Source organism: Alosa pseudoharengus, unplaced genomic scaffold, assembly GCF_046254945.1.
Source record: "Alosa pseudoharengus isolate Yale_2024_CS ecotype anadromous, Long Island Sound unplaced genomic scaffold, YU_APseudo_1.1 YU_APseudo_1.1_scf_19, whole genome shotgun sequence".
Taxonomy (NCBI): Eukaryota; Metazoa; Chordata; class Actinopteri; order Clupeiformes; family Clupeidae; genus Alosa; species Alosa pseudoharengus.
In genome coordinates this window covers 15135351-15153723 of record NW_027468657.1, presented here as the reverse complement: position 1 = coordinate 15153723, position 18373 = coordinate 15135351, and the positions used below count along the sequence as shown (strand labels likewise).

Genomic DNA, 18373 nt, shown 5'->3' with positions numbered 1-18373 from the left:
TTAGGGGTGTAACGGTTCATGTATTCGTATTGAACCGAAACGGTACGGGCGTCACGGTTCGGTGCATGAATTTACACGGAGAATATACGGTATCAAAATACATAAAACTCGTGTGCGGATTAATTAATGTCATGCGCAATTACTGTTAAGTAGCGAGAGTTACGGGAGTTCTTTAGCGACACCTAACGCTAATCTGTAGCCTCGCCTTAGCTCTGAAGCTCTGATTGGCGCCTATGTTCTTTTTTTGTCAGGTCGTCGGTCAAGTCAGTCAGAGATTGATCAGAGAGATCAACATAAGCAAGTGGTGGCGACCCACAAGAGTTAGAGGATCCGCTGGTCTCTTTAAGATCGCAAGTTTGAGAACTTCAGTTACAGTAACGTTAGTACAGGCGAAAGAGTGGTGGATAAGATGAAACTGTGTGTCGGCATTGTTCAGCAGTTGTTGGGTATGTGAGTGGAAAAATGCTACACATATTAGAAGCCATCACCCAGATGATGTAGTAGGCTAGCTACCAATCACTGAAACGAGGGGTAAAAAACTTCCCCTGCGCTTCAGCAGCCTTTGGATACATACAAATAGGGCCAAAACCTATGGCTTAAATTAAACGATTTCGTAATGACAGAAAGCTATGTAAATCGCGTGGTAACTTGTAACTTCTCACATGAGGAGCTGGTAGTGTTAAGTGACAGTAAAGTGACAACGCTAACCAGGCTAATAAACAAACCATGCTACGGTGAGTTAACGTCAAAGGGCAAAGTCACGTGACTTCTAGTTGTAGTCTCTTTATGAAATGAAAGGAGCAATTTCGCCCCAGTGGGTGTTTGTTTTTTTTAAAAAAAAGGCAAAATAGTGTGATATTTTCACAGTTAGTAGGCTAGATTATTACTTTACACACAATGACAAATATTGAGGCAAATTGTAGACCCTTCCATATACAACTAAACACAGATGTTGAAGGTCTTGCTTAAGTGGATTTTTAAAAATAATTTTTCTATGTAATTTGCACTTTCAGAAATAAGAGATGCTGTAGGCCTATTTTCAGTTTTATAGCTGATTGTTTTATTTTGTTTACAAGTTACAGATGGAGTCTGGGTACTTATTGTACTGTTTAGCCTACATCTTACACACTTCAGGCTGTTGCAGATAGCTCAGGAAAGAGACTGTAGGACACTAGGTGGTACAGCCTGAGAAATGTACAAAAAAAAAATGCTATCTGCATTTTTGTTTTGCTTTTCCCGCCATTGTACCGAACTCGTACCGAACCGTGATGTCCGAACCGAGGTATGAACCGAACCGTGACTTCTGTGTACCGTTACACCCCTAATATATATATATATATATATATATATATATATATACACACCGGTCTTTAAAAGAAGGCATTTATGCCCCCCCCCCCCCCCCCCACACACACACACACAGCAAGGGTAAAAACAGGGAAATAGTCAACAGGTGTGTGTGTGTGTGTGTGTGTGTGTGTCTGGGGGAGGTCTCTCACCTCCTGATGGGAGAAGAAGTCGCCAGGCAGCCTCTCCAGGAAAGAGGCCAGTGAGAAGGAGGACTTCTTCTGGATGTCCATGACCTTGAGGTGCTCGGGGGAGGGGCTGAGGAAGGCGTACAGCGCCTCGCTCTGGCACATGCGCTCGTCCATCAGCATCTTCTGCAGGACAACACCACACACCAACCAAAGGTCAAAGGTCATCCAACCGCCTGCTTTCTTTCCCATCAAGGCAACCTATGTGTGATGTGTATACCACCACACAATGAGGGTGATTGACATCTAGCCAAGATGGGTGCTACGAATCCTGCTACTGGAGAGTCTGAGAGAGTCATTAGGTCTATATGAGAGTAATCAGTCAAGTGAAAAGGCCACAGGGGATGTGGACTTTGCCGTCTTGGCCCGACAACATCTGACCAGATGGATATTGAGCCTGCTGACTCCATGCCTTGGCTGAAAATGTGCCTGAAAGCTGGTTCATCCAAAGTAATAAGGAAGTAATTTAGCTACTTCCTCGTCTGTTTTATTGCATTGTTTTTATTGGTGGTGTGTTTACATTCCCCCCAAACTGGTTTTTACAGCCTCATTTATTATCAACATTTCCACGTCAATCTCATTTTACAGCTTGTTTTGCAAGCCATTCACTTCTTAATAGAACCCTGTCTGACATCAACATGTATAAAAAACATTGGGATGACAAAACAAACACATTTCGCTAAAGCCTGCAGCCTTCATAAAATAAAGGTATTCAAGTGCTCAAATCGAGCTAAAATTCCCCCCTTAGGAAACATCAAACATGCTCACGCTTAAAGGCACTTTCCCTTCAAATCACCATAAAATAACAGGTTTTGACAACACAAATCTGGCCATATTCTGTCAAAACAAAGACCAAATGTGCCAATATTCAGAGGCTGGTTGGTAGTAGGAACATATAGCTAAAATAATCCCCTCAAGGACACCAAACCTCTCCTGCTTCAATGCTCTCACACTTCAAACTATCACAAAATGACAAGCTTTAGCAATAAAAACCAAGTTACATTTCACCAAAAAACAAAGACAGAAATGTGCTCCAATGTCCAGTCACGTCTCACACCAGCCACCAATCTCCACTGAGCCTCAGCAGGCTGATGCCCCTTCCCCTGCTAGACTACAGGCTGCGGCTGGCAGCTGGCGGACTAAAAAGCACGGCTTTTATTTTCAATCTGTGTAGCGGGTGCCATCTTGCAGACACCCTTCAGCTAAAAAAGGGCACCTGTGCAGCCTTTTGTTGTCATGTATGAGAACATGTGGCCTAGGGCCGGGGGGGGCATACTAGGCGCCAGACACGACATGAAAAACGCCACCAAAACAGTGATGATGGTGTATGTGTTGGCCCTCCAGCGAGAGAAAGAGAAAACATAATTGAGGGAGAGATGACATTACATTACAGACGCCGCTACCTAATTCATCCATTTCCTTTTCTGTACTGGGGCTACATCCTGGGGTCGAGAAACCACAGACATTTTCAGAAAAGGGTTTTAGGTGTTTCGAATTGGGGAAAGAGATGGCATGCAGTCCGTGTCTCACCTGTAAGAAGGCGTTGAGCTGGTTTTTGGATTTCTCAAGGAATTTTTGGTCGATGGATTTGAATGGCAGTTTACTCAGCGACGGCAGCTGGACCTTCTTCAAAGAGGGGAAACACTGCAAGATAAATTAGGGGAAGAGAGCAAGGGACAGATGGAAATAGAAAAACATATTTGAAAAAGTGAGCAAAAGAATCCACATTACAAATCTGTCTGCTGTGGCGTGCCATCTTTAGTGATGGATCTGTCTGTGGTGGTGTGCCATCTTTAGTGATGGATCTGCACATATGCGGCTCAACTGATGAGTCATGCTCGCTCCCTTGGTCGTCACAGTATGCGGCGCTGAGAGAAAGTGCATCAGATCTCAGTGGCATTTTAATGCATCAGACTACTGACGGTGTGTATCTGCACATCTGGTAGGTGGAGGTGGAGGTGGTGGAAAAAGTGTACACCTGACGAAGACCAACATTGGTCGAAACGTTGTGTAATAAATCACTTCGGGAGCAGCAGCAACAGTGTGCGGGTACTTTTTTCTTTATGTCACGGATCTACTTTACCCTGCACCTGTACTAAGTTGGATGTGCGTGCACCTTCTGCTACTTTAGAAAAACACGTCTCCATCTGTATTCATACTTAGCTTTTCCAACAAAACAACAAAGACATTCATCGGACATTCATCACCATTACCATGTTGCACTACACTGACATCCGAGTATGCGTCTGACCAAATGTTGTTTGGGTGCTGCAGTATCAATGGACACCATGTTGATAGTTTTACATGTCCCTACTATGCCCACTGAGGTGAACGGAATCACAGAAACAGGAAGTGATCTCACTCGCGGGGCGGGGGGTGTTCTGTAAGTGTGTTACCTCGGTGAGCTTCCTGTGGAGGGCCTGGAATTCCGGGAGCTTCCTAGTGACGGTCCAGCGGTTGCTCTTGGTGTCCTCGCCCTCAGGCAGGCTAACGGCCACCGAGTAGAAGGGCACCTGTTCTCCGTTCTCCTCAGACGCCTGCAGAGCGCACGCACGCATGCACGCACACACGCACACACACACACACACACACACACACACACACACACACACACAGGGATGAGTCCAGTACAGCCGGGGAGGGGAGAGAGGGACACTCACACAAGTACATCTCGGATGCATATGCATAGGGGCAGCTGTGGCCTACTGGTTAGGGCTTTGGGCTTGAAACCGAAGGGTTGCTGGTTCGATCCCCGACCAGTTAGAAAAATGTGGGTGGGGGAAGTGGTTAAGCTCTCTCATGCCCACATCCACTGCTGAAGTGCCCTGACCTTGAGCATGGCACCTAACCCCTCACTGCTCCCTGCGCGCCACTGTAGCAGGCAGCTCACTGCTGTGGGTTAGTGTGTGCTTCACCTCACTGCGTGTTCACTGTGTGCTCTGTGTGTTCACTAATTCACCAATAGGATAAATACAGAGACCAAATTCCTTGTATAGTACACTTGGCCTAGAAACCTGATTTACGAAGACCCAAAACTTCTGAGGGTACCTCCTCTGCTAACAAGCCCAACACTTCCCATGCACTCCTTCTTCCATAACCACTCTCTTGGCCTTTGACTACACTTAGGGCCCTATTTTAATGGTCTAAAACGGAAGTGTCTTTGCGCAAAACGCAATTCACTTTGTGGGCGGATCTCGGGCGCTGATGCTATTTTACCGGCGGGATATTTGACTGTTGCGCCCGACGCAAATCTAAAATGGGGTTGTCTGAAGTAGCTACATTAATCATGGGTGTGGTTTGGGCGTAACGTGCAATAAACCAATCAGAGCGTCATCTCACATTCCCTTTAACAACAGGCACGCTTGTTCCATAGCTGATTGCTATTATGGTGGCGTATTTGCCAGGCGCAGCCAGGAGCGTTCACAGCGCTATAATCACTGTTCAGTTGGGAACAGTTAGCTATTGATTTTTCATCTTCACAAAATGTAATACAGAATTGTCACAAAGACATACTTTCCGATGTTTTGGGATCATTCTCACTGAATCACGAGGTTATGAATGCATGGTGATATTGTAACGTCGGCGCAAAAGACAGTGTTAGCGTTCTCCCGCGCAGGGGATCCTGGGATACGAGAGCGAACATTTGGGGGGTTTATGTCGTTATTCTCCTTAGTTTTGTGTGTAATGTTAGCGTCTTTATTGTAACATGTTTCCCTTTTAGTTCTCCCTCGTGTGTGATCCTTTTTGTGTGGGAGGCTGCGTCCTCCCCTGTATGTGTAGTGTGTGTGCGTGCTTGACCTGCCCTGTTTGCATTGTGTTCTGTGTCTTGGTCTTGGTCTATCTGTGGCCCGGCTCTCGTTCCCAGTGAATAAACCTTTTGATTGGACAACTGTGTGGTTCGCTAGCAAATCGTTACATTGGTGTCAGAAGCGACTTTCGAACATGGCCTCCACTCAGCGGGAGCAGCTGGGAGCGGGAGACCTCATCACTGGGTGGAGGCCCACGCAAGAGGATCCAGAGAGAGCCCTTGTAAGGGCTACTAAAAAGCTCGGGGCCTTCTATCGCTACTGCCGACGGAGGAGAGGAGCTTTCGGTTGGAGCTGCCTGCGGCCATGGGAGAAGTTCTTGCCGGAAGAGGAGCCTGAAGAAGCGTTCGCGGAGAGGACGGCGATGGCCTGGGCGCTGACTCCACGGCGAGCCGCGACGCGTGAGCAGAGAGGGAGTGCGGCGAGGAAGAGGTTCCTAGACGATGGACGGTTGGCGGAGCCGCTGAGGGCAGCGAACTCACGACGGTGGGGCAGCTTCGACGGAAGGGCCCTCTAGTGTGTGACTGTTTTGGTGTGTGCTTTAACTTTTGGGTGCGTGTGAGGGGCACCTTGCAGTGCTAGGCGCTAGTTCTAGTTGGCCTGTTGGCCGGCGCCTTTTGAAAAAAGTTTGTGTGTGGAGTTCGATAGCACGACCATCTCGGGGGTCGTGCCTTCGCCGAGGCCGCGAAGGAGTGGAACGGGCCGGGAACAGAGCAGTACGGCTCTGCGAGATGGCAACACGAGGAGGGACGCCGAAGACGGTAGCTGCAGCGGGAGAGCTCAGCGCGGTCCGGTTGCTGCGGAGTCGGTGCCTGTCTGTCCTGGTCGACGACTCGACGGAGCGGAGTGGCGTTGGCGCAGCTTCATCTGGCCCCCCCGAACCCCGGTGCTTGGGACAGTGTCGACGGTTGTAAGGCCACCTAGGGCCCCGTCTGAAGAGGAGGAGTGCCGGGGTGACACGCCGCGGAAAGGGCAGCCTGAGGGCGGCTGCTGAGAGGGAGCTGGTGACGAGCGGGGTCGGCCACGTGGCTGCTAGCACGCCCGAACTGGATTGCTAGCAGCGTGGCGCCCCGTTGAGTGAGCTCCTGCGGCGCGTGCACCCCACGTGAGTTGGCGGTACTGTCGCACTGAACTGAGTGGCGGGCGACGCGCGCCGACGTTAGCATGTGGCTACCTCGTGGTCATTGCCGAGGACGGCAATGGCTTGTTGGGGGAGCTATGTAACGTCGGCGCAAAAGACAGTGTTAGCGTTCTCCCGCGCAGGGGATCCTGGGATACGAGAGCGAACATTTGGGGGGTTTATGTCGTTATTCTCCTTAGTTTTGTGTGTAATGTTAGCGTCTTTATTGTAACATGTTTCCCTTTTAGTTCTCCCTCGTGTGTGATCCTTTTTGTGTGGGAGGCTGCGTCCTCCCCTGTATGTGTAGTGTGTGTGCGTGCTTGACCTGCCCTGTTTGCATTGTGTTCTGTGTCTTGGTCTTGGTCTATCTGTGGCCCGGCTCTCGTTCCCAGTGAATAAACCTTTTGATTGGACAACTGTGTGGTTCGCTAGCAAAACGTTACAATATATTTGCAATGTACAATGTAATCTAACATTACCTCTCTATAGACAATGCATATCTTCTGTCAGTTAATCTCTTCTCTCCCGTGCTGCCGCTGGGGCATTTGGGTTAAATGGCATCGGCATGCAGTTCAACATCACGTCTCCTTAAGTCCTCTAACATTTCCTAATTTATGTCATCAACACATCAGTGATTCGTGAAAATGTGTACGCTAGATTTATGCCTATTTTTTCACATGGACACCACACTGATTTCCCTCGAGTGGTAATATTTTTCTTTGAAATTATGTATGGTTTACAGAAATGGGAACTACATTGTATAGATGAGAGGAGCTAAGTGTGCGTTGCGCAGCACAGGCGGCCAAGCAGGGCTTCGTTTAAGTTGACCTAACTTTCAACTCTGCACAGTATCCCATTAACTGCGTGACAGTAGACTATTTACAATATTTTCTGTAAAGCAGAGTTTGTAAACACGTTATCATCAACTTAATTCACGCACAACATTTATTTGAGCAGGAGAGAGAATAACAATGAATGGATGCAGCAACTACAGAAATTGTACAGAAATTGTAACCATACTTGCTGCTTTCTTGTACTATCTGTTGCTGGTTAACAGCACATGAAAAGCTGATTTAAGCTAATTCACTAACTCAAGACTTCAAGGCCATCATGGATATAAAACGTTTCTTGAAAATAACGAAAGGATGGAGGGAACATAGCAAAGCTTGGAGTTATTTCAGATGGGCTACAACAAGGTAGGCAAAATTATGGTGCTTAAAACCTTACACAACGGTAAATTGGAACAAAACTAAAAGTAACTTTAGCCTTTATAGGGCTGTAGCCTATAAAGTTGTCCAGATTAATAGGTCGTAATTAGGCGTTGTTGTAAAGATATTGCATGTAGATGTTGTACTATATATAGGCTACTAAATATTTAGGTCACCAATGCACGAACAAAACCGGGAAATGGACAAATATTATCAAGGCTTTGAATGTTTCCGTCTGTGCACGGAGGTGTCTGTAGATTGGTGTGCAACGCATTCATTCATGCAGGCCTGTGGTCATGCATGCGCCCTTAAAATAGCATCTGCATTTTCGCCACAGACTTTAGACCAGGGAGTTCCTGGTCTGTGGCGGAATTGTTTTCTGAAACGGCAAAATATCAACAGTGAACGTTTGCGCCGGAACACGCCCCGTCTTTTCGCTGAACCGCCCCCGTGGGCGCAATCGAATTCCCTAATTTACAGGCATGTACCTGTGGAGGGAAAATTCCAATAGCTGACTGCAAAATAGGAAAGACAAACGCGCGAGTATACAAAGTCAATTGCGCCGGCACGGAAGATAGAGCCCTTAAACTAGTACTGAAAGCTTGCGTCGCCTGGTCATAGTATTGATTGATGTCGTACTAATAGCTACCTAATAGGGGTGTAACGGTTCATGTATTCGTATTGAACCGAAACGGTACGGGCGTCACGGTTCGGTGCATGAATTTACATGGAGAATACACGGTATCAAAATACATAAAACTTGTGTGCGGATTAATTAATGTCATGCGCAATTACTGTTAAGTAGCGAGAGTTACGGGAGTTCTTTAGCGACACCTAACGCTATTCTGTAGCCTCGCCTTAGCTCTGAAGCTCTGATTGGCGCCTATGTTCTTTTTTTGTCAGGTCGTCCGTCAAGTCAGTCAGAGATAGCAGCAACATAAGCAAGTTAAAGAGACCAGCGGATCCTCTAACTCTTGTGGGTCGTGGCGAAAGAGTGGTGGATAAGATGAAACTGTGTGTCGGCATTGTTCAGCAGTTGTTGGGTATGTGAGTGGAAAAATGCTACACATATTAGAAGCCATCACCCAGATGATGTAGTAGGCTAGCTACCAATCACTGAAACGAGGGGTAAAAAACTTCCCCTGCGCTTCAGCAGCCTTTGGATACATACAAATAGGGCCAAAACCTATGGCTTAAATTAAACGATTTCGTAATGACAGAAAGCTATGTAAATCGCGTGGTAACTTGTAACTTCTCACATGAGGAGCTGGTAGTGTTAAGTGACAGTAAAGTGACAACGCTAACCAGGCTAATAAACAAACCATGCTACGGTGAGTTAACGTCAAAGGGCAAAGTCACGTGACTTCTAGTTGTAGTCTCTTTATGAAATGAAAGGAGCAATTTCGCCCCAGTGGGTGTTTGTTTTTTTTAAAAAAAAGGCAAAATAGTGTGATATTTTCACAGTTAGTAGGCTAGATTATTACTTTACACACAATGACAAATATTGAGGCAAATTGTAGACCCTTCCATATACAACTAAACACAGATGTTGAAGGTCTTGCTTAAGTGGATTTTTAAAAATAATTTTTCTATGTAATTTGCACTTTCAGAAATAAGAGATGCTGTAGGCCTATTTTCAGTTTTATAGCTGATTGTTTTATTTTGTTTACAAGTTACAGATGGAGTCTGGGTACTTATTGTACTGTTTAGCCTACATCTTACACACTTCAGGCTGTTGCAGATAGCTCAGGAAAGAGACTGTAGGACACTAGGTGGTACAGCCTGAGAAATGTACAAAAAAAAAAATGCTATCTGCATTTTTGTTTTGCTTTTCCCGCCATTGTACCGAACTCGTACCGAACCGTGATATCCGAACCGAGGTATGAACCGAACCGTGACTTCTGTGTACCGTTACACCCCTACTACCTAAGGTCTCCACTGCATTGTAGCTTGGATGTTATTCCTCATTTTTGTAAATGGCTTTAGATAAAAGCATTTGCTAAATGAATCAATATAATGCAAATGTATTTTTTGTCTGCCATGTCTTTGCATTCTGTTTGCAAACACTGTGTTCACTTCAAATTGTCCTGCCAATAAAACATTGAATTTTCAATGAGAGACAGACAGACAGAGTGTGGGGGAGTATAGAGAGATTGTACAAACAGAGAGAGTGAAAAGAGAGTGCACAAAAGATAGAGAGAGAGAGAGAGAAAGGGAGGGAGGGGAGGGAGAGAGAACAGAAAGAGGACACGCAGGATGGTAGATTACGGGCAGAGACGGGCATTTAAGGTCCACACTGCCCCACCCATTTGGCTGTAATGACTGCTGAAGAGGGCAAACAGCCAACCTGTCTGACTTGCACAAAGAGCCTATATGCTCTAACCCACGGCATGCTTTAAATCTCTAATAGACCAGCACAGGAACTCATGACAACATGAGTATGTGAACGATGTAGCATCGCTGTCAGAGTGACTATTGAAAGCGTCTTATAACTACATTGTTAGACAGCATATCGAAAAATAAGCTGCTTTATAATGATGCTGGTTTGCAACAACAGTGACAAAAGCTTGAATAAAAGGTACAGTACATAACTTAAAAGAATGTGTACCCTTTGATATTAACTCTGGAATAACCCGTACTCAAATAGAATTCCTAATCAATATGCCATTAGTCATCTAAAAGGAATGTTAGGACAGTTGTAATAACAATTATGAAAACATGACGACCCAAAATGCCAATTAAGGCAAAACAAAAGAGCTATGAACATGAAAGATTGCACCCTTTGTCTATTTAGTGGTCAATTAAACAAACAATGGCCCAATCACAACTCATCTGAGAGGCTTTGTCACGCTGCAGACGAATAGGGAAATGGAACACACACGCTTTGGCTTTGTCTTTATCACTGTTCCAGTGAACAGAAATGGATTACAATATTAATATAACCCAAATGAGCCAGACACCATTGATAGCGAGCTTTTTACAGACTCAGACCTCAGACTCTTATCACGTCTGGCTGAAGTTTCAGTTCACGTCAAGGACACACATCCTTTCTTTAGACAGCAAGGAGCTTCAGAAAATACTACGAAATACTATGAAAACGCTAGTGCTAAACCACTTTCTACGTTATCACAGAAGCAGCATTCTGATCTTTTCTTCATAAATGGCTCAGCAGCTTGTATAACGGGGGAGAGGAAGTGAAGGAGTGGGGGTGAGGGAGTGAGGAGGTGAGGGAGTGGGGAGTGGGGAGGTGAGGGAGTGGGGAGGACAGGGAGTGAGGAGGTGAGGAGGAGAGGAGGAGAGGGAATGAGGGAGTGAGGAGGTGAGGGAGTGAGGGAGTGGAGATGAGGGAGTGAGGAGGAGAGGGGTGAGGAGGAGAGGGGGTGAGGAGGTGAGGGAGTGAGGAGGTGAGGAGGAGAGGGGGTGAGGGAGTGAGGGAGTGAGGGGGTGAGGAGGAGAGGGGGTGAGGGAGTGAGGGGGTGAGGAGGAGAGGGGGTGAGGGAGTGAGGTGAGGGGGTGAGGGAGTGAGGAAGTAGGGAGTGGAGGTGAGAGGGTGAGGAGGTGAGGGAGTAGGGAGTGGAGGTGAGAGGGTGAGGAGGTGAGGAGGTGAGAGGGTGAGGAGGTGAGAGGGTGAGGAGATGAGGGAGTAGGGAGTGGAGGTGAGAGGGTGAGGAGGTTCACCTCGGCAGCGCTGATGACAGCCCTCCACGTGCCCAGGTTCTCACACCACAGGTCTGTGCGTGTGATGTGCAACTGCAGGTCGCTGTGCTCCTTCTCCATGGCCCCGATCTCCTCCTTCAGCTTCAACACAATCTGAGACCAACACACACACACACAATTTGAATAATTTATAAAACATCCTGACAATCGGCATCGTCTCCAGGCACACAGACCAGACCCCACCAGTGCAAGTTAAGGGACATACCAAGGGCAAAGCAAAACTCCCCTTTAACAGGAAAAAGCTTCCCTAAAACCCCAGCTCACATTCATTGTTTCCACTGTTTTTGTCCACTGTTGTTTTTAATTCGATGGCAGTTCTCAGACAAGGGTTTTTGCGTGTGTTTGTGTGTGTGTGTGTGTGTGTGTGTGTGTGTGTGTGTGTGTGTGTGTGTGTGTGACAAAGAGGGCTCTGCTGAGGGAGAAGACCATACAGTCTATGGAGAAGACAAATGGCTTGCATGGCATAGGTACAGGGCTCCACTGTCCCTGAACACTGAGAGAAGGCCATAAATAGCACCGGGGCCAAGGGTTGGGGAGGGGTCACATTGAGTAATGGGTCCTTGTGTCCGAAGGTCATTAGCAAGGCTGAATAAAAAGCTTCCTTCACAGAGATCCTTTCATTGTGAAAATGTGCTGTTAACCCTTAGAGCCCGATTGACGCAAAGTGCGTCAAAAAACACACCTTTTCTTCTCTGTTACATTGTTCCGGAACTGTTCATCGCAGCGAGATGAAACCTTTATTGCGTGACAGAGCAGAAGTGGGGCTTTGTCTGTACGATCAAGTATGAAAATTTAAAAAATCCTGAAATTAAATCAAATTGCATCATATTTACAGTCTATAGTTCTGAGTTCACCTGCGTACCCATTACTCTCGTTTGAATTACTCGCGAACCTGTGATCGCATAGATATGGCAAGTAGAGACCTGCGCGGGACAGATTTTCCAGTCCCGCGCCCGCCCGCTCCCGCAGTGTTCAGTCCCGCTCCCGCCCGCTCCCGCAAAGAATTATGATTTTCAGTCCCGCTCCCGCCCGCAACTGTAATACATTGTCCCGCTCCCGCCCGCAATTCCCGCATGATTCCGACGTTCACCTACTGCTCAAGACAGTTATTGACATTGGTTTGAGGAATTAAACACTGATTTCCTTCTGCGTCATACACGAGTGAGAATGACTTCCAAATATCTGATTTCAAAACTTTCGATTTTTTCACGGTGAATGTACCTCTCTTTAGACCAGCACTTATTTCTGAAGCATTGTGTGTTGTTTCGCTAGAGGAGCTCTGCTCTTCTGCCATGATCGGAGAGCAGAACGGAAGAGCCAGAATACGGAAGAGCAGAACGGAATCGGAAATGTGTGCGAGATTACACATCTGCAAATCTACATTCAAAAATGTTTATTAATAGATAGGCTACCAAATATAATATCCAGCACATTGTGTTATATATATGATATACATTGACCAATAGGTAATTTATGATTTTATTTTACATTTTAAAACACTTTTTTAATTCGCGGGACTGCCGCTTATCACTGCTCCCGCCCGCACCCGCGCTGTGCGCTCTCCCTCCCGCCCGCTCCCGCAAGGAGCTTTCAATATTTGTCCCGCGTCGCACTGCTTTGCCCGCGGGAGTGCAGGGCTCTAATGGCAAGCATATCAGATGAAAGAGGAGACAAAGGGCTATCCATTGGTACCATGTATGTCGATCCTTCTGGCTTATAAAAACAGACAAAGTGACTGCAAAATGCATGCAAGTCGAGCTACCAGCTTGCAGTGGTGAGATACATGTCAAAATATAAGAATTTTTATAATACGCTTTTTGTATTTTTATTATTTAAAAATCTAAATTAAATCAATGCAAGTATTAATACATTAAATTGTGGCAGATTTGGGTAGCCTAGACTCCGCTGAAAAAAACACTTACAATGGCACTTACAATGACCAGGATAAATCCTTCTAACTAGAGATGTCCGATAATATCGGCCCACCGATATTATCGGCCCGATATTAGCATAAAAATGTAATATCTGTTAATATCGTTATCGGATTTTTTTTGCCTTAAAACCGATAAAATAATCCTTGCGTTACACCCAAATAGTGCCTATGCGCTCCTGAAGCGTTTACCGGCGCACAGATGATGACCTCATCAAGCTGCGTCTTGAAGCTTACAAACAAGCGTGGATGGCTGCAGGAACAAACTTGCTCGCTCTGTTTCAACATTATGTCTGTGGTTTGGAATTGGCCATGGCCGTCGTAGCCCCTTGCGTTGGCCGTGACGCCCCTTTGAAAATCAGAGGTTTACAGGCCACGGTGGCCTTGGTGCCCCCTTCTTTAAATATTCTGCTTTGCGTCCTACTAATAGCGATATATATTTAGCCTATGGCCAAATTACGCAGTGGAGAAAGTGACAGCGCAAGAAAGTGCGTCCAAATTAACCCATTCTTCTCACTTGAACTACTCGCAAAGTAGCCTACTCATCACACAGACATCACAAGTATCACATGAAAGAGCTTTTTCTCAGCTTTTAAACGATGTTAGCCGCTAATTGCTGTGGTGAACGGTTCGCGAGAAAAGTAAATAATATCATTCAATTTAATCATAAATTCTACTGAAGGTTTTGCGTCCATCTCCCTACCCATTCATCTCGGTGGAATACTTCAGAACCCTTCGTTTAACATATGACAAACCATATATCAGAATAAACAGCAGACCTTACCGAACAGAAAGGTGTAAATCAGTCCCCTGTACAGTTAGCCGTTCTAGACTAATCCCGTTTTGAATTTGCAGTAAATTTCAACATACATGGATGTCTCCAAATTTGGGATTTAAGTTTTACACTGTGTTTTACACTAAATTGTTCCACATTATTTCATAACGGGCCAAATACAAAACAAATATTACAAATGTCGCCTAGATATCGGTAAATCAGAGGACAGCTGACTATAAGAGTTTGTGAAAGTAGCCTTAATGATCACAAAATGCTAAGCATGCATCTAGGCTATTTGAGTTTCTTAAAGCTGAGCTGTGCTTAAATTGTTCAATACATGATTTCATAACAGGCCAAATATAAAATAAATGTTAAATATAGCCTAGATATCTGAAAATATTAGATGATCGATCAGATGATTTACAGTTATATGTAATATGTCATGTTTTATGTTTTTGTAATGTTTCATACAGTGATGCAGGTCTACTGCAGTGAATACAACTTTGATAATTTTTATAGCCTACTATAGTTAACTTTGGCCTTGGTGCCCTGACATGTGGCCTTTGTGCCCCCCACCAAATATGCCCAACTGAAGGCCAAGTGGCCTTGCCCCTAAAATGGTGAAATTCCAAGCCTGATTGTGGGTATGGCCCGTTATGAAGGCCAGTCAGTCTTTTAGCCCCGTTCATTGGACTAATACTAAAGGAGGACTTTGTTTACTACTCTGGAAGGTCTGGACTGAAACTTTGTGCCTTCCTTGTTCTTATTGCACACTACCTTAATGTTGCATCTCTTTGTTGTTGCTCATGTAGAGCAGTGCTGATTGAGCCCAGTTTATAATTTCAATGATTGCATTAGCCCAAGTAATGGGCTAGGGACAAAGGCTGCTTAGATTTGTACACCTTAAACATTTTTATTTTTTGTACTTCACCTCAAGCCTGAAGTATTTTTTGTAGCTCAAACAAATGTTTTCAAAATTGTGCAGTATAGTTGCTTGCCACATTGTAATTGACTCATATTTGTGCATTCATTCAATTAAGGTGATTGAGTTTTAGTTAAAGAAACAGTTCATGAAGCATCCCACAAATGCAGGCTCATTTAACACAGAAAAAGGGTAGCCTGTCATACACTATGCATGTTATTTTAGTTGGCTTTACATTCTGCTATGTTTCAAGTATTTTTCTTATTTTGCACAGACAATGTTAACATTTGGAAAGCCTTGTTGCTTTCAAGAATGCATCCAGTGGGGCATCACAATAACATTAAGCATGTTGTGTTAATTCCACAACAGGAGATATGTGATGTTACCTAAATTAGTTTTGAGGAAAAATAACCCATATATCGACATCGGTATCGGCTGATATCGGAATCGAAATTTGAGAGTTGGACAATATCGGCATATCGGATATCGGCAAAAAAGCCAATATCGGACATCCCTACTTCTAACTAAAGTTAGTGAAAATGCCCAACAGTCTAGGGTTCTAAGGGTTAATGCAATCAAATCCTGAAGTTTGTTATTTCCAGAAAGAACAGAGCACAGAAGACAAGAAGGATGCTTCCTGAATGAAACTTATTCCTGCAAATGTCCAGGGCCCACTTCCCCGAAAGCATCTTAAGCCTAAGAGCGTCGTAAAGTCCCTCTTACGAACGTCTTAAGATTTGCCGACTGTTTCCCGAAACCATCGTAGCTTAAGAGCGTCGTGAAAACACTCGTAGATCTACGAGTGCTCCAGAGTACTCGTTACCGGCTAAGAGCGTCTTAACAGTACTTCTCACTGAGGTCACCAACAGGACATATAGAGGAATTACAACTTAGAATACATAATCCAACTTACGTTCCCATTCTTTATTGTGTTTACCTGTGATGAATCAGATTTTAGCGTGCAAAATAGCCTACATTTAATGGTCATAATAATGTGATGAAAAGCGGACAAAAATGCAATCAAGTTATGAAACGAGACGTTGCCAGAATAGTTTGACATTATCTTTGCTAAGTGAAGGCTATATTTTATTAGGCCTATGAGGTAAAAAGCAGAGAAAGCAACATGTGGTTTAGTCTGTAGCCTACTGCATCAAAATCTAAGCCTACACATTTCCTCTCTTTCTTACTCGACTTCTTTCTTATCTTCAAACGTGTTCTTAAGTGACACCGCGAAAAATTATTGCATGGTGCAACAATCTAATCTTAAATTAATTACAATTATTTATGTCTCTGTGTGGTATATAACCTACTTGGGATGCTTACATGCAGATGTTAAAGTGTTTCTATTGGTGTGAATTAATGTGTAGATCCGAAGTTTAAATGGTAGGCCTATAGCTGTGACGTGCAGTCACCTGACATCACCGTCAAATCAGAGGATATTTCAGAACTATTAACGTGGACAGCTCCCCTTAAGAGCATCTTAAGAGCAGTGCACGCGCGTTCACGCTACGAGCATGTTCGGGAAACAGTCGGAAAAACCAAACGAACGATCGTAAGATGAATCGTAGAAAACCCTCTTAAGAGTGTGTCTCCGTCGTTATCAGGGAAGTGGGCCCAGACACTTAACACACTTAACATCAATTAGCATCAAACAGCTTCAACCAGTACCACAGAAATGACCTGATGGAGGTCCAGTAAACTCTCAACTTCTGGTCAATTATCCTGTAAAAAAACGCAGCAACCACACCAATCTCTGTGAAAATTGAGTCACCCCAGTTTTTGGTTTCAAACCAACTCTGAGTGCCAGGCAGCTGGTCGTAATGGCGACGCACCTTTTTGTCTGGCTTTGGTGCGTTCTGGATGGAGCCGAGGGCCTGGCGCTTGTACTCCAGCTTGTCGTAGAGCTGCCGCAGCTTGTTGGCGGCGTAGTTGGCCTGCTCGTTGATGCCCTTGCTGCCCTCGTCTAGCCCCTCCTCCACGCCCTCCATGGCCTGGCTCTGGCAAAGTCACGGGCAAAGTCACACAAAGCACTCAGCACATTGAGTGAAAAAGCACTTCTGACAGGAGGCCATTAGTAATGGGTTTGGTATGGAATACAAAAATCACAACAGCAGCAACTGTGCCAACGCATATCCTTGCTCCATCTAACATTTTATGTACATTGTAGCATTATGCTTACAAAAGGCGATGAAATACTTATATAAATAAGAAATAAGAAAATGAACGATTCAAGTTTTCTCCATGCTAACCAATTAACATGAAAAGGAAAACTAGCGCTACTCACGCTCTCGTCCTTGTCCTCGCTGCTGGACTGGGAGCTGCTGCGCTGCTCCTCGCGGCGGATCAGCCGCTCGTAGAGGTCGCTGACCAGGAAGGAGGGGTAGTAGCGCTCCTTCATGGTCTCGTACACGTCCGCCTGGATCTTGTGGAACACGTCAGTGCCCTTGTTGCCCACGGTGGTCTGCTGGATCTCCTTGAGCAGGGCCTTCTCCACAGGAATCTCACGGCTCTCCACAAAGAAGTTCTGGTAGATCTCCCCCACCAGCTGGGCCACCTCATTCTGGGGCGGAGAGATGAGGGAATTGAGAGAATAAAAGTCTTTAAAAAGCACTGATGATCCAATCAGTCTACATCACAGTCTGCCTCATTAGGTTTTTGGTCAAATGGATTTTTAACACAACCTTTGAGTCAATTCAGACACAGAAAGACAGAAAGACAGAAAAAAAAAAAAAAACTAGACTGAAAAAAAATATGCAGGCTTCTACACAACATTTGTGATTTTCCACTGAATTAACAAACATCATCTGCTTATCTAACCATGAGACAAAAACATCTGATTTCCATGCATTTCAGACACACCAGGTGACACAGTCTGCTTTTAGACACTCCATTTAAATGGGGGGGAGAAATTAGTCTCAAAATCTTACTTGTTCATAAGCTGTTAATGTACTGTTCCCTGTACTGTAGCCGAACAGGACATTTGAGCAAATCTAAAAGAAGCTTATAGATGTTTTGAGGGGGTGTGTTTACCTTATTTGCAGTCTTCAGAGTCTCCACAAGTTCCCAGAAGCTGATGAGGGCCCTCTTGTCCACGCGCTCCATGTAGACTCTGAAGTGCTCTCGGAACGTGCTGTTGGACATGATCTCTTCAAACTGCAGGATCTAGAGAAAACAGACGAGTCATATCACACAAACTCAAGGATCTGGAGAAAACAGACGAGTCATATCACACAAATCACACAAACAGAAGGATCTGGAGAAAACAGACGAGTCATATCACACAAACTGAAGGATCTGGAGAAAACAGACGAGTCATATCACACAAACAGAAGAATCTGGAGAAAACAGTCGAGTCATATC

The 18373-nt window shown here is 45.1% G+C and overlaps 1 protein-coding gene across 1 annotated transcript in view; it reads right to left on the bottom strand.

Moving 5' to 3' along the window:
- Positions 1 to 18373, bottom strand: part of snx25 (sorting nexin 25) — a 73100-nt gene that overhangs the window by 11323 nt on the left and 43404 nt on the right. Inside the window, exons 8-14 of the mRNA XM_076291831.1 lie at positions 18044 to 18175; positions 17298 to 17573; positions 16846 to 17010; positions 11348 to 11479; positions 3932 to 4072; positions 3066 to 3179; positions 1500 to 1661 (exon numbers count right to left, since the gene is read on the bottom strand). Of these exons, the coding sequence (XP_076147946.1) occupies positions 1500 to 1661; positions 3066 to 3179; positions 3932 to 4072; positions 11348 to 11479; positions 16846 to 17010; positions 17298 to 17573; positions 18044 to 18175 (1122 nt within the window). The remainder of the gene's footprint in view (positions 1 to 1499; positions 1662 to 3065; positions 3180 to 3931; positions 4073 to 11347; positions 11480 to 16845; positions 17011 to 17297; positions 17574 to 18043; positions 18176 to 18373) is intronic.